Here is a 17435-nt window from a genome sequence, read left to right on the forward strand (position 1 = left end):
GATTTCATCTTCTTTATATATCAACCACTTACTATAGAAAAGTAGGACTGAAATCTGACTTCAGAGCAAGAACTGGCCAGATATAACTAACCAGTGACTGCCATCACTGTGCAGCGAAGCGGTATCGAAACGCAGCAACCATGTCTTTCTGCCCAACTACCTTACATGAAACTGCAAATTTTGTTTATGCTCCATTTTAGATCTGGTTCATTTGGTGATGAAAACTCTCCAAAATACACTGCACAGCTTGCTGGTGCTTTACACTAATCGGAGAGTTTGTCAGCAGAGCTATTAACTCTTGCTTTGGGAATCTGCAGGGGCTGGCACGAGCACAGTGGTACTAAGAAAGACGACTGTGCCAAACCTGGGCAATCCTTCAGAGCCGGCTGTGCTGCTGCTCTGAGAAAGAGTTTGGATTCTGTGATTCTAATGGAGATGGAAAGAAGCTATGAGGTCATCCAAGTCTTGCTCCCTGCCAAAAAAAGACTGCTCCCTGCAATGCACTTTTGAGTGCTTTGTCTACTTCTGTTAAAGTATTTCAAATGATGGGGCTTCTTCTACTTCCTTTCAGGGCTTATTTATCAGCTGAATTTATTTCAAATCCAGGAACCTTTTTTCACTCTGCAATGCTTGGCATGACCGAGTCTTAGTTTTGTCTTATTATTTCTACCTCTCCACATCCAACTCAAAGGAGATTTTCCCCAGTGCCCCCATTCCCTTTCAACATAACTCAGCTGAAGAGATTGCCTTTTACCCTACACTTGGCTAAACCTCACGTCTCAAACTTTTTTCTTTCCTTTATAGCCATTGCCTCAAGCTGAGCCATGGTAATTGCCCTCTTCCTCCTTGCCCATGTGCCAGCATCTTGTCAGTAAGATTTGGGCACTGAACCTTCCACCATCTCCAGCTCTTATTTCCCTGCCTATCCCACCAGCCCTTCCTCCTGTCTGGAGCAGTTCTCACACCATGTCACTTTGCAGTCATGCCAGCCTGGAAGCCCAACTCTTTAATACCAGCTATTTTGCACTCTGATTTCTTTCAGCATCTGTTCTTGGATGCTGCCACTCTTGAAAATCTTCAGCAACAAAGCCTAGAGGAAACTAGACAGGATGTGATGAACATATAACCCAATGTGTAGAAGTCCCCTCCATGCCCACAGTTTCTGTGGTAGAAAGCAACAGCCAGTGGTCTCTGGTTTCATTCCAGCCCTGTTTCTTAAGTGTTCCTACTGACTGTCATCTTACATTAGAAGTTAAGCTTGTGGGGGAAAAGTGGGTATTTTCTTATCCTGTAAGATCCTCCTTATTGATAGTTTAAAAATTTTTCTGTATTAAACTGGAACAAAAAAGTTAAATATTACAGAAGTTGTAAATGTAATCTTAAAAAAAAATGTAGCAGGTCAGAAAAACAGGGTTATTGATGTTTAATGTTTCGGGGCATTTTGTTTTGTTTTTAAATTAAGTTAATTAACTCTCCAAACTGAAAATGTTTTGACCACCATCATGAGCAAAAACTAAAAACTTCATGTGTTTTGACCACTTTGGAAACTCTTTTTCCTTAAGCGGAAAAGGATCTACCCAAAGTGACTCTTCTGAACTCAACACAATAGTCTTTTACAAGGAAAAAAAGGCCAACTACCTAATTCATTAGAAACTGCAATGAAAATCTAATTGCAAGGCAGAAACCTTTTATGTGGCTACATCCACAGCACAATGACTTCCCAGTTCTGACTCAAATCATTACAAACTATTGCCATCAACACTTTTCAGATATGTATCAATGTCCAGTCTGAGATGGTGCCTGGATAAGACTTTTGATGGGAAAGGGCTGATGCAGCCTCTTCTCATTTTCTATAGTTAGAAGAAGGATGGACACTGAAGGTAACAGTGGGATCCTGGACTGGGTCATGGCTCTTTGACACTCAAGCCTGTCAGTGCATTTTCTCTTTACTCAAATAATAAAATGCTTCTACATAAGCTATTCCAGAATTAACAAGTCAATGAGCTCATTCTACCAAAAAATGGAAATATGGATCGAAGAACTTAAGCTCTGCCTTCCAAAATGGCATGCAGTATTCAAACAGCAGATCAGAAAAGTAGGAAAATTGCACAGCTGAACACTTAGGCTGAAGGGAAAAGGTAGACAGTGAAAAAGTTTTCCTGCATCATCCTGGTTTCCTCAGAGCAGTTTTTCTCCTATCACATGATAAATTCCAATAATAGATAAATACAATTGAGACTGAAAAAGGGACTTTGGGATTTAGGCAAACTTTAACCAACCAAATGAACAACCATTAAACTTTCTCTATGCCTAGGACATATCTTAATCCTGTTAATTTGATAATCAACAAGAATTAGTACTAAATAATTTCCTTTAATGTAAAGGAATCCTTCACTATAAACCTAAATAACACTTCATGTGCCAAATACCCTGCGGTCAAAAGCAAACACCTTCCAACCCTTCAGATGACTGAACAAAGAAGCAGAAAAAGTTACACAATGATTTGAGGCAGTTCAGAAAGCTGCAAATGAATCAAAATGGGGCAGGAACTCTGGTTCAGGAGGAGAACACTCAAAGCTTCACAGATTAAAAAAGGCAGTAGCAATTTGATCATAAAAGATTATGAGAATATGTAAAAAACCTCATGTTTATGTTTGCTTTCAGCTTTGAAGTACTTTAAAATGTTCAACTGTCATCACACATTAAATTTGTTTAAATTAACTTTGCACATTGTTTAAAGCACAATATACAACTATTTCAAGAGAATGCAGTGAACCAGGACTCTGGAGAATTTGCTCTCCCACCTTGCACCTCGAGCACCATCAGGTACAGCATTACCTTTCTCTGTGCTTCAGGTTCAGCTTTGCAAAACCAGGCATAAAGCTGCTCAGAGCTGTTATCTTTTTACTCAGATTATAAACGTCCCAGGACATGTGTTTATCACTAATTGTTTTTACAGCACTTTTCATAATCACAGTTGTGATCTGAGAATTCTGTTTAATGCAATATGCTTTTTCTATTTTGTAACCCTTTGTCTTCCCAGTCCTAATCTCTAAAGAGGCTTCACATATAGGGAAAAATTTAATTATAATGAACTTGGGATCTGAAAATATCCCTAGATAATGGAATTAGCTTATTTGTTGTTAACAAATGATGGAAATTATTTTAGCATTGCTAATGAAATATTCATATTCTAGATTCCCACAATGTAATCAAACAAGAATTTCTGAACTCAGGTAATTTTCTTTAACCTGTCCTCTTCTCTTGCTATAACCTCCAAAATTCCCACCATTAGCTGACTCACCCTGCATTTTTGGGAAAAAATCTGCAGAAAGTTCTGCTTAACAACAACCAGGGACATTTCCTGTGCATGGAACACCAACACACAGAGCTATTTTTTCAGCTCAATTAAAACTGCAGATGAGCACTCAGAAGGAAAGGTCAGCGGTGCCATGAGCAGCAGTGCCTTGTACACCTGCAGGCACTGAAAAGGGACTGCCCTGTCACAGGAGACTCACTGGGAAGCCTGGGTGGGCTGCTTGAGACTCTGCTTAAGCAAGCTCATCTTCTGCTCACAGACACTTCCAGTATATGCCATACTAAAAAGGACAAGTGAGGCTTGAAGCAACATATTAAGATCTATTGAAGGGAGCCATTTAAGAGGGTATTACATCTCTAACCAAATTAGTGATGTATCCTTATATAAATAAAGGATGTTTTTACTATTCAGAGCTCCCCTTCCCAAGCCTAACCATTCCTTCAGTTTTCCTTCAGCCAGAGACTTCACTGACAACAGGAGCCAAATGAGTGCCTGAGGCTGGCAAGCTGGAGTGGGTCCCAAAGGTGACAGAGCCCATTTCCCAGGGGTAACTGGCAGCACAGCACCCTGTGCTGAATTATTTGTCACAAAAAACTGACAGTGTGTGGGATGGCAAAGGCCCTGTCCTCCTGCAAAGGCTGGCAAGAGAAGAGGGAAATGAAAGATGGGCGGAGAGCACATAGGAAGCTCCATCTCTTATAGCACAGCACAGTCTGTGGCTAGGGCTGCAGAAGCCACAAAGGCTTGTTCCAAATCTTACATGCATTCATTAAGTATTTCCCCTTCCAAAGCAGATGCCTTGTGAAATGCCCTCTAAGGCAGCAGTATGGGAAAGCAGCACTTTGTCTTCCACTCAGCAAATGTACCCCATGTTGATCACTTGGCACTTTTAAAGAATCAGTGTTTAGCATTCCATTAACAGTATATACCAAAATGAAGGAAAGCAAACTGTTTCAGAATATATTATCTGCAAAAATCAAATATATAATACATCGTATTTGCATTAAAAAAATGGAAGAATGAAAATTCTATTTTATTAAGACATTCCTGTAACTGTACAGCTAGACTCATGGCAAAGTCTGAGACAGAGAAAGAAAGAAAGAAGTATGGCTTGTAGGGAACAAAAAAGGAAGAATTTTTAATAAATCTTCCTCAGAAATGTGAGCAGCCAGCTTGTTTCATCTATTCGCAGCTTCCAGGAGAAGCATGATTGAAAGAGAAGGACCAGTAACACCAAAGAAGCTCGGTATACCTGGAAATGGGAAATCCTCTTTTTTAACAGTGTCAGTCACTCTTCTGGAATAAATATGTTGGTGTATTTTAATATGTTGGAAACCTAATAAGCAGTGAAATTCCCAATAATTTTACTGAAATTTTATAATTTCGGCAAAGTTATCGTTAAACTTCAAAACTTGTGGGGTGTGCCCAGCCCCTGCCCTGGAGGGAGGCCTGCTGAGATAAGGAGGTTGCATAACCTCCCAGCAAGATCCCCTTGGAAAAGGCAGCACTTTGTGGTGAGGGTGAGAGAAAAACGAAACCATGATCCTCTGGGAGACCCTATGTAGACTCTTTGTAACCCATTGGCTTCTACCCTCTCACACCCACCCTTGTATCCCTATAAGAGCTACCCTGTTCTCCCTTAGAGATCGGAGAGCTCGTCCCTGGCCTCCCCTTCGCGGGGAGAGGGACAAATAAAGCTGCCCCATGCAGAACCGCCAAACGAGCCTCTTGTCTCTCTCCTCCTGGTCTGGCCTGGGGTTGCCTCACAGAACATGAGCTGAAATCACTCTCGCTGAATCACTAAAGAGCTGACAGCCTGCTGGGACAGGCACCCCTCTGCAGAGGCACCCCGGCGGCTGAGGGAACACCACAGACTTCTTTTGGGACACTCTCTCTGAGTCAGTCACGGCTCCCTGGGTCTGAGCCATAGACACCAACCCAGTTGCAATGAAAACTGGTTTGTAAAAACAAAAATGGAACCATTTTCCATCTAGTTCTTTTACTCATACTTGAAGAATGACATGAAAATGTTACTTGCAAACAGTACGACAGTAACTGCACAACTGCAGTACACCCACCTTCCTGGAAAGGTACAGGTTTTTGTTTTCCCTTTGTCTTTGTCTTACTTGGTACACAGAATAGTATTCCCTTTCCCCTAAGCCCTCCAGGGAAATACAACTGGAATTTCTTGAGTTGTAGTTAAAGTATGCTAAACCACATCCTCTCTCAAAAACCATACTTGGAGCCAACTCTTATTGTCCTGTTCCACTGAAATCATGATATGCTTATCCCTTGAAGATGACTTTATCAAGGAAGAAATGGACTTGGGTCAATGGAGGAAATACTTCAGTAATCAGTAATCTTGCCTTAGAAAGCACACAAATTACTTTGTAGGGCTCCCATTCCCCTAGTTATTGGAAGTTTCTCCCTTTCTCCTGCCCTGCACAGAAGTTGTGTTATGCCTGGAAACATGAAGCATCTTTCAAAGCTCTTCAAAAGGTATATTTACAAATTTGGTTATAACTCTGGATCCTTATGAGTAAACAGTACAATTTCTTCAAAAGTATTTGCTCCTCTTCCATTTCCCAGGCCATCAGCTTTATTCCTAATCACTGACTATTCAGTGTATGGAGACTGAACAAGTTTGTCTCCTGATGCAGTCAGAACAGCAAGAGACAATCTTTCCTCCTCTCTAGAGAGACTGGGAGTTCTCTAAGTCAGAACTGCAAGTGTTCACATGATGCTTATCAGCCCAAATTAACTTTTCTTTCTGAGAGATTTGTTTCCCAAAGATCAGAAACAATGCCAAGAGGATTTTTGAGACAGCAGTGTTTGCATGGCAGAAAGAAAGCACAATACTGCTAAAAGGCCAAGGCTGTATCTTCTTCTGAGGAAAAACACAAAAAAGGAGGGTTTTGCCAGTACCATGACAAACAGCTTATACTCATAAATAAGATTCTGAAAGCTAATAGGCAAAATGCCTAAAAGCCAGGCGGTTCTACAAAGACTCCTCAAAACCAAACTGCATCATTTCTTTTTGTACTTAAATCTTTGAGGGACTCAGGCTTTAAAGACCTCAAGCCTTTCTCTCAACTGAGCTACTTTTACTGACTCCATAGGGGTGCAAATCTTTTCACTTTCATGAAAGAACTGTTTCTGTGAAAACAGAAAAAAAAATCCAAACAGCTAAAGCAACAGACAACTATAAAACAGTATGGGTAATGTATGGAACTTGGAATTGGGGAGTGCTGTGTGAAGCTTGGAATTGGAGCCATCCATATGAAAATATCCCTGGAGCTCAGGGTGACAGGAATGGCAGTGCTGGAGGTAGCACTTGACAATTCCATTTGCTAAATGAGCTTACTGCGTCTAAAGCACTCTGAGGACAATGACATGGGAGGTCTATGTTTTGAACAGCTCACCAGGTACGTGGAGCTTTACACCTCAAAACAACCCACACCCCCTGCCTACAGAGTCTCACTGCAAGGGAAATGCTGGCTGGGTGTCACAGAGGGTAGTGATGGATTCTAACCACCCCTTTGGACCCCACACAGTGAGCAACTGAGGACTGTGATTTTCTTTAACCTGTGACTGGGCTCTGTACACTGCAACCCATTCCAGGAGCTGGAAAAGCCCTGCTCCCCCCAGCATCAAGGGAGCACTCTTCCAAGTTTCTCTTTTACTACCATTGGCAAACGGTTTTCAAATATAATTAATCAATAAAGTTTCACAAAAGGTACCTATTTCACTGTCACTTGCTATTAGCATGTGGCCTTCTGAGACTCCTCCCCTCTGTCTCTTTTTCATCTCATGTGAATATAAAATGGTTCCCCTCTACGCTGTGACTGTGCTACAGAGCACTGCTGTGGCTACAGCTCAGCTAACAACTCAGCTAAGGAGTTCTTTAATAACCCTTTAATAAGAGTATTTTTCAAGGTAGATGGAGGAGAAGTGTTTGACAATAAGGAAAAAAAGCTCCTGTGGCTTTGTTGTTTGGTGTTACCCAAAACAATGCGTACACAACATGAAAGTTTCAGTAAAATGCAGAGGAGAAGGATAAACAATTGACAGCCATAATAAAAGGCTAATTTTCTGCTCCTGCATGAAGTCTGAAATGCTGGAATATATTAAAATGAAGCCAAAGCTTTACTGATTCCTTTTGACAGAGCCTGGATTTGAGACTGGGCTCAGTGTATAAGCAATCTATAAAAATAAATCCTAAGTAACAATTTTCTCATTTCTTTGAAATGCTACAAGTGTTCCCTTTTTTTCTTGAGGAATGAGATTCAGAATTTCCATCCTCTGAAAACGCCTTTGTCAGGGAGACAATGTCAGCAAGTCTGAAGGAAATTCAGAGATCTCTGAATACTCTCAGAATCCAAAGCGAAAAATAAGACTTGCTTATTACTGGTAGTACAATACACAAATGACCTCTTAAGAAATTGAGTCTGCTAATGACAGATGAAGTATATACAAGGTCATATTTTTTAAGAGCTACATTTATTTGCATCACTCCAAGGAGATGTCAGTGGCCACATGGGAAAAGACACCTATTTTGTACAGCTCCACAGACTGCTTGTTTAATATAGAGGGTAATCAGGTTAAAATAATTGTTCTGATGATGGAGTGGGAGTATTTCAGTGAAAGACTATGGATATCACAAACCACAAATTGAATAACAGCCAGACTGAAAAATTAAAAACTTGAACCCAAATACATCTTTGTGCTTCTGGTCTGTTTGACAATACTCCACACCTGGATTTGAGTCCCTCTTTGGTGCCAGCTGCCTCACCATGTCTGTCTATCCCAGCAGTTCACCATTACATGTAGCTCAAAAGAAACTCTAGTAAACCACAGAAGAGTTTAATAAATTAATTTTTCCATTTCTATTACCCTACAGACCTAACTAGATGAAACTGAATAATTTAAAAGATCATTTAATGCACCTATTATTTCACCAAAGGGTATACTGGGGTTTGAAGACAGGATAAGAAGGACATGATGGGAAAGGATGTCTGCATGTATGAAATTAGAGATGGCATCAAATAGAAAACAGTGTTTACCAACACTGGCTGAAAGTCTTCATTTTTGCCCAGTCTGATACAAAATGTGGATGTAGTTCAATAAACAGGTTAAATACAATTTGTAGTAAAAATAAGGGGAAACTGTCTATAACAAATACAAAATGGCATCCCAATCTTCATCAATACATTTGTGGCTTGGTTAGTGGCTCTCTCCCCCTGGGAGCCTAAGCCTCCACTACATCAAAGCTTGTAAGTTGTCACTATCTGCTACTGAACAAGAAGACTGGTGACATTTTTATCTGCTTTTGAGGGCAGACAGATTGCAATGAATATGTTTCCTTTTACTTTTCTTATCCTTTTTAAAATAAACTTCAATATCAAAGTGGATCTTTCCTTGCTCTGCTTAGGGCAGAACAGTGGTTTTTTTTTTTTTTTTTTTTCTTTTTTTAATGGGTAAGGTTTTGATATAGAAGAGAGTATTAGGATGCAAGGGGATGCTTATCTTTACAGGATTTGCATGAAATTTCAACTTTAGGAGAAGATCAATGGTCTCAATGTCACCAGACGGATCCTTCAGCTCATTATTTAAAATTTCTGAGGAAATTCTCTATAAAACATTTAGAATATGAAAGGTACAGATACCCAGGAAAAGAAATTTCTGTGTTAAAAATTTGAGAAAAAATTCAAAGCAGTTGAAATATTTCAATATTTTTAATGCCATTTTATTTCTAATTAATACCTGTTAGTTTCAAATTCAAGGTAATTTCAAAATATGCATTACCATGTTTAAAAAGTAACATTTTGAAAACAGTTTTGAATGAGTCTAAAAAAATATATGGTTTTGGATGTTTACAAATATACTGAAACATTTGAGAATCCAGCCTGACCTGCTGCAGAACACCTGAAAATATTTTTGCCTTTTTGATGGAAAGAAAGATTTATTTTGGTTTATTCTCAGTTTGATGAATTGGCTTGTTTTGCCAATAAATAGTTTTTCTACCAAGAATTAAGCTGCTGTTAAGGATGAAGAAGCTGTGAAATTTTTATTCTAATTTCAGATATGTATTTTTTGCTGGACATTTTATAAACATGTGTACATATTGTTTTAGAGCAATCCAGATACAAGGGATGCTTGGGCTTTAAATTTAAATCTTTAGTGGTACAAAAGGCTGCAAATGTTGTAAATGCCACCATCTTTCAAGTATATGGTGTTTTGGCATGATGAGAAAACTCTCTCTCTCTCGCTCCCTCCCTTTTTTATCTTCCAAGTACTTCTCAGCTTTTAGAGTATTTAGGTATCTTGAGCTTACCCACCTGAAAAGCTTTCTGAGGAGAGCATGACTGGTCAAAAATATGACGGAACACTCTGACAACCAGCACTTTAGACAGCAGGACAAGAATATGCATATATTTATTTGATTTATTTTCCTCTTTTGGGGGGTGGAGGGAATAAAATTGCTTTCCCAGAGGCAGAGAAATGCAGCAATGACCTGACCGGGTGCTCCCGCCCGGAGCTCTGCTGCCTGGCCCTCCCTGAGGATGCCCGTGGGCACAGGGCCATGGCCTGAGCTGCTCAGGGAGGCAGCAGCCAGGAGCCTCTGTGCTATGCTGGGAAGCATTAATCCACCTACTCTGTCTTTTGGACCCGAGTTAACCTCTGTAAACTGCACTGCAGGGGCACATCACCCACTTGGTGGATAGCACACAAGTCTTCTTCATTAAAAGCCTGTGTGAGACTTGCCTGTGTTTGCTCACTCTTTCTTGGCCATCCTGAGGACACCCTGATTTTTTGAAATGGTTTAGAAAACCATTAGAATGCTGAGTACAGCAACACTGATATCCTGTCACCAACAGAAAGCCAGAGCTGTATATTCTTGCTTTTAGGGTGCTACTCAGTTTCCAAAAATAGGTGTCTAATGCCATTTGAGACAACACAGGGTGCCTGGGACAACTCATTAGGGCTAACAAATACAACATGACTCCATGAGAGACCCTACTAGTGAGGCTGGAGCATCTAGAACTGCACTAGATGCTCACAGCCAGGCAGTCAAGCCTTTGTCCAGTGTCAGAACTGATGCCAGTCACTGACCAAGTGGTTGCACCCCTTGGAACAAGTATCCTGAACCACCAGGTGAGCCCAGTACTATGGCCACACTTCCAATAGCTAAACCAGTGGGCTGGTAACTCAAAATCCCACAGGGACACACAAAAAGGTGTTTGAAAACCTCCACCCTGACCTAAGCAGCAAACCATCCAAATCCAGGGAGACCTGGAAGGAAAGAAACATCTAGCTTGGTCGAACAGCCACCCCTAGATCTCCACAAAGATTGTACCTAGCACAGGTATTTTGACCTAAACTCCTATAAAAAAATGACATTTTCATAAGCTGTGAAGTGCGCAAGCACATAATTACCGGATGAGCTTGAAATAGTTGTATTGAAACTGATTATTAATTTTTATGGATGTGAACAGGATTTGAATAATCTCAAAGAGATGAACTACAGCTGTTTTTTGAAGCAACTAGAGAGTGTTATCATGCCAAGAAAAAAAATATGTTCAGTCTTTTGCAGACCCTGAAAAATATCTTCTAAAATATAAATTATGAAAAACATTTTCTTACATTAAGTGTGCAGTGTAAAATGTTCATATTGTTGGGGGACTGGCTGGCCTGCAAAGACTCTGTGGGTTGCTACTCTGTGGTCTCACAGCTATTTACAGGAATCTTTCAGTTACTGGTAAGTAATAGGGACATTCAGTTCCACTAAAATGGTTAGACACAGCAAGTGCGAAGAGATTATATCAAATAGAGTTGTTTTCTCCCTTAATTTATGACCCACTGATCTAATTCTAAATTCCGCAGGATTGGGTAAATGAGGCACAGCTTTAAACCATCAAATTAAAATCTACATTGCCACAATATGAGAACCAGCTGTAAAGATCATCTTTCATGTTCTGTAGAACTAGTCACTAAATATAAATTAACACACTGCAAAGCCTGATCTCGATAATGATGCCTACTGCTCAATGATATGCTAAGGCAGCGAAATAGTATACCCATGGTTTATGCAACTTTTATGAATAGTAAGTATTAATTCGTCTCTCTATAACATATTTTTTTATTACTTATAATTTTTACACTGTGAATGTTACATTCTCCTTCTATAGAAAAGGCCTTTTTTCTTTTCTGGATTTAGTACGTCCATGGACTGTTTCACTACTGCAGTTGCTGGGCCAGGAACACCAAATTTCTGTGGCTGGGTTATGAAGACAGCAGTGTCCCAAAGAACAGATCAAACAAAAGTGTTCTTATTGGAATCATTGTGAAAGGAATAAAGAAATGGTGAGTCAAATATATTGCAGCTCCTTTTTTCTACCTGCCAAACTCCCTGTGCAACAAGAAAATATCTACATGTCTATCTGACCTAACTACCCAGTAAGTAATTTGGGCCTGCTGTACCCTGAGGTTTGTAGTCTGCAAGCTGAACTGGTCACTTTGACAGAGCCAAAGTTGGGGGGCAAATTCTCTGTTAAGCTTTTAAGAAGGATGAAAGAAACAGAACAAAGAAACTCCCTATTTGGATAATGATTTTTTAAGGGAACCAGGATTGTTAATTAAATGTTCACCTTTTCCAGAGTTCATTGAAAACTTTTTGGTTTGTTACAGTTCTGTAAAGAGACTCGTGACCGGAGTATTGGAAAACAGAAATATATGTGCATGGGTATTTTTTAAAATCACAACTGAGATCTCAAGCTTCCCTCCAATTGCTAAGTGGTAAATTTTATTTCTCACTTCTTGTATACACATCTAACACTCAAGATGGAACTGAAAAATACCCACAATTACAGAATGTGATCGCTCACAGTGGCTGAAGCCAATAATCCATCTCCTCATAGTCCTGCAGCATTAAGAACTGTAGGAAACTCTGCCGGGGTCTTCTGACAGGAAAACAGCTGCCAACCCAGGAGAAACACCTCTGTGAAGCTAAAAGGCCCAGCAGGACTCCAGTCCCATGGGACTGGCTAGGCTGCACCACCTGAATACAAGTGTCATGAAATCCTGATGGCAATAAAGGCAAGGAATCTTGTTAGCCACTGCAGTAGTGATGTCAGATGCCTCAGTTTTATCAATGGTAAAATTAATTAACCAATTATTATAAATGTCTATGTCTGCTTGCTGGTAGGAGTCAACACAAATTATTTATGAGAATTACAAAGGTTTCCAGAATCCGTGAGGTGTGCTGTAAGCTGTTTTCTTGTTAGAAACTCTGTTAATTGTGTGTATTAGAGAAAAAGAAAAAGGTGGTTCCGACCTGTCATGCCTCAGTGCCCTCATATCAACATACACTGTGGTGGGATCTGGTCCAGATGTTCCCTGCAAACAACAACATCAGCTAATCAGAACCTGAGGGCTGGGAGGAGAAAAGAGTTTTACCCCCCAAATAACCAAACATTCATTTCAGTGCTAATTATGCTAATCAAATGACAAGTTATATTTAAGGTATTCATCAAAGATCAGCTTTACAGAATCAGAACAAGCACTGGAAACATACCTACCATCAGGTACGTGTCACCTTGGGGTTCAGAAAAACATCAAGCAGTCAGACTACTTAACCAACACATGTCAACAGAGGTTCTATTTGCTACAAAATGCCAAGTAATCAGCACATGGATACATACAAAAAATGTTAAATACGTTTTGCCATATAAAGGAAGGCGGAAATCGCTGAGGAGACACAGTTTAATGGCAGAAGCACATGGTCAGGAATGTGAAGCATGGTTTACTGAGAGTCTTCCATACATGCAACAGAGAATATACTTGAAGCTAAAGATAGTAAAGGTAGCACGCATGACATGAACCAATCTGGACTGAAGGTCTGTTAAGCAATTATTCTGATCCTTTTCAGTCTTCCACTGCATAATTTAAATCCTTGCTTTATGTCACAATATTTAGTTACTTGAAAAGAGGCAGACTAATTTTAGTTTCCTTTCATGCAGAGATGATGCAGTCTTTAGGCCTTTCCACCCACAGCTTTTCTGCAGTTTTGCAGCCTGCTATGATCTGCCCTTATCCAAAACTTCAAACTCATCACCACTGAACATCATGTGAATTCTCAATGCTCTGGGCTAGGGCTCTTCCCTCTGCTGCAGACCTCGTGCCACTGCTAAGCACAAAGCTAGAAGAAAAGCACAACTTCATTTTGGACCACTGGAATGTCAGAAATTTTCTTTCAGCAGAGGAATTCTCCTAAACCTGGTAAACTCCAGATGTACAAACTCCTTTACATGTTATTTAGACATTTACTGCTTAAACCAGCAGGCAACATCAACTCCTAGTGATTTCTGTCCCATTTGGGTTACATTGTAGAGTATAATTCTTCACATTAGGAATCTTCACATCTAGGGCTAAGTTTTACATTTCTGCAGTGCTGGCTGGTAGTTCCACAATTTTTTGAGCACTAAAAGTTGCAATGGAGATCCACAAATAGGAAATTTTTGTATCTAAGGGGGAAAAGAATTACCACTACCAATTGATACTTACTGCACAGGTACTGATCATCACCCACCACCAGAGGAGAACAGGAGTAATAGAGCTGCACATGCATGTTAGCCTCTTTAGCTTGTTATACACAATACAAGGTACAATATCCTCTCTAGCTATAAACAACACGATTTTCAGTCTACTGGTAAACTCAGCAGTGTAACAGACTAGTGCTGAGTGGAGAACTTATTTTAAATATATGCAATGTTGAAAAGAAAAAAACAGAACCAAGGAAAAATTGGTTATCTTTAAAAATAAAACTAAAGCTGATTTGATTTGTAAAATAATGGAAACAGTCAAGCTGGAAAATCAAAGACAATCACTATGGTATTTATTATTTTCAGCATGAATGAAATAGTTACAATGGACATCTAATATTTGATGAAACCTGCATCCAGATAAAGCTATAATGGACTTATTTATAATTTTATAGAAGGATCTGAAAATCCCCAAATCTCCAGACTCAATTTCTAGTCTGTCCCACTGTTGGAAGCTGATAGGTGGGTATTGAGGGAACATGAAAATCCCCTACCTGCTCGGCCAGCTTCCCCAGCCTGTGAGGCTATAGCAGCAGGAATAGCAGGGATGAGGGAGAGAAGGAAATAAGGTAACACAAGACGAAAATAACAATAAAAAATGGGAATGAAGGGTGGGAGAAAAAAAAGAGGAGAATGCAAAAAGCAGGGAGCAAAATAAAAGAAAAACAATGTCAAATACAGGAATTTTACAAATTAACCATTATACCATTAAAGGTTAAAAAAAGTAAAAAATGAGGTGTCAACATTTTAGTAGAGCAACAGAAGAGACAGCTGTAGACTGCTAACCTCGGACAAACAGACTTAAATGGTTTTAGGACACTACAGACAATGTTAGTGGAAAACACGTGTCTAGCATACTGATTTTTTTGTCGTTGTTGTTTTTGTTTTTGAAGTCATTAAACATTAAGGCCCTGCTATTTAAATGCACTTTAATCCAGTGAGAGTTCCAGGTCTGCCATTTCACTAGTAATAAAAGTTTGTAAGTGATGTACTCTGGAAATCAAAAGTAAGCTCTCTTTTAGGAAAAAAATTAAAATTAGTATATAACAGAGAAAGATACTTACACCTTCTTGCATACAGATTAACCTGATCCTAAAGTGAAATAAAATCAAGGCTTGGTGCATAATCTAACTACTGGAAGATCATAAATAGAGTAACTTCAGAGCCCAATAAGTCTTCATTCATATTTGTTATGATAAACAGTTTAATACATATAAAGAACAATAAAGTTAAAAGCTGATGAAACCCCATCAGTTCTCCTTCATGACTGATAGCTCAGCAAAGAGACAAAAAATCCTCAGCGGTGCCTAGTCCTAAGCCACTACTATCACGTGGAGTATCTAACACCAGATGGCTGCTGTGGGATTTGCCCTACAACTTGTGAAAACAAACAGCTCTGAAAGCCCTGGCATCCCACGTTCCTCTCACCAGACTTCTGAATGCCAGCAGAGCTAAAGACTGCAGGAAGCTGCCACAGCAACACCTGAAGACAGGTTTATTTTGGTTGCAAAGGAAGATGAAACATTTTAACAAAATAGGATGGATCTGCTTATTACATTGGTGCCCCAAAATAGTATTACTAATAATCCAGGCTGAACACTGCAGTGTAACTGCAAGAAAGCAAGAGAATTACTGAAATCCAGCAGTTATATAATTCATTGCCTGTGACTATACTGCAGGTCCAGAAAGGATTTTGAGAGTACCAGAGTCTCATATGGCTTTTAACTACAGAACGGCTTGAGAAACAGCAGCGGAATTATCAGCACCATCCTTCTGTGGCCAGTTGCAGCTGGAATACTCTGAAAAGTATTTCAAAAGAAGCAGAGTCTAAGCCAAGACCAGAATGACTGACTCAATTTGTCTGTGCACATTTATTTTGAGAGACAGGGATAGAGAGCATCTGTTATGCTGGTAACAGGGAAAAACAACTTCTGGAGTATCTGATATTTACTTAGGACATGCCTGGTAGTGTTCAAGGAAACAAAATGGGACATACAGAATTTTCTGTCTGAAAATGGTTATATCATAAATCACATCTCTTGGACTAAATAAATCTCCTGCCCATGCACAGGCTGCCACTGGTGAACCATCCCTGGTCTGAGCAAATCTCAGCAATATGGCAGGCTTTTATTCTCTGGGAAAACATTGCAGGTCACAACTGCTTAAAGGCCCACCCCAAAAAGTCGGCTGTAGGGCTGACCACGTGCCAGGACTCAGTCCATACCTAATTTCCAGTCAAGTCAAAGGCCAAGCTGCATGCTCTCCCTTCTTCCCTCCCCAGAGTGAAAAACCAGGAACTAGGCTATTAGAAGTCCTAAGAATTTAAATATAACTGGGGTTTTGGGTTTTCTTTCACTATCTAAGGATGTGGCCTCAGTGTTTACTCCGAGTCTACTTCTGCTCCAGTGATGCTCAGAAAAGGAATTTTTGGTGTGCACTTGGCGATCTCACCTCCGCAAGCACAGCGGCTGGAGCTGTGAAAAGAACTTCATGGCATGACTCACAGCAAAGGTGGGAAAGCAGAATCTGAGGGAGCTCACCCAGAGCTGTAGTACATTGCTAAGAGTGAATCATACCTCTGACACAGTGCAGTCTCCTGCAGCACGCTCTGCAGACCTACCCTTTATTACTTTTAATATAGAAGATCCTCAGAGAGTGTGATCTATCACTAAGTAAAAAGAAATATTGACTTTAAGCCCTAAATTGAGTAACAAAGATTCCTTTGCCAGACAGTGAGGAAAGAGTTCATTTCATGTAACTTCAGCCATCAAAGAAGAAATGTGCAGTATAAGGTAGGAAGAATCTCCTGATGGTGATGGATCCCATCCCCAGATGGGTACCTGAGATGTCTCTTGAAGTATTTCTGTGATTCCACTGACTATTGATGGATATGGGATAACTCACTTAACCTTGCAGTCTCAGTTAGAGGAGATAGAAAAGAAGCAAGATGAATCCAGCTCTCCTTAGCTTGGACAGATTTGCTAGTACATTTTCAGGGTTAACTAAGGAAAATTAACAACTTCTAGAAGTTTTCCCTCAACTGAAATTGAGTAGCAGGTTGAATAAAATGAAAATATTTATTCCAAGTGTTTAAATGGAAATTAGCTAAAATCCTAGAGAACCATCTGTGCTGTTGTAAGAAACAGGCTACTTTTCATATCTATTTTTCTCTCTCTCTCTCGAATGCTAAGATGCTAGTTAATGAGAATTAAAATATGCTAGATGCAATCTTTTCATCTCACTAATCCCTGGACCATTATTTTTGACTATACAGCCATAAAAGGTCAGATATTAATAGTATTTAAGTGCCTAAAGATGGAGGGAATTATTTATTTTCAAAAGCACATCTCTAAAAATCTAGTCCAAAATGACTACATCAAAGGAAGCATACTAAATTTCCTCTCAGTTTGAAAGGAAATGAATACAAATGACAACGCATTAGTCTGTCAGTGATCACAACCTGGAAATTAAGATAATTTGGTAGACTAAGACTCTTTTGTACCAAAGGGATTATC

The 17435-nt window shown here is 39.7% G+C and overlaps 1 protein-coding gene across 4 annotated transcripts in view; it reads right to left on the reverse strand.

Moving 5' to 3' along the window:
- Positions 1-17435, reverse strand: part of DIP2C (disco interacting protein 2 homolog C) — a 312763-nt gene that overhangs the window by 16149 nt on the left and 279179 nt on the right. For 2 of the 4 annotated variants that reach the window (XM_048328952.1, XM_048329106.1), the window contains 2 exons: positions 14415-14444; positions 12654-12715 (listed from right to left, as the gene is read on the reverse strand). In XM_048328952.1, coding sequence (XP_048184909.1) covers positions 12654-12715; positions 14415-14444 — 92 coding nt within the window. The remainder of the gene's footprint in view (positions 1-12653; positions 12716-14414; positions 14445-17435) is intronic. The other 2 variants (XM_048329035.1, XM_048329193.1) reach the window with 1 other exon arrangement.

Source organism: Corvus hawaiiensis, chromosome 1, assembly GCF_020740725.1.
Source record: "Corvus hawaiiensis isolate bCorHaw1 chromosome 1, bCorHaw1.pri.cur, whole genome shotgun sequence".
NCBI classification, from domain to species: domain Eukaryota; kingdom Metazoa; phylum Chordata; class Aves; order Passeriformes; family Corvidae; genus Corvus; species Corvus hawaiiensis.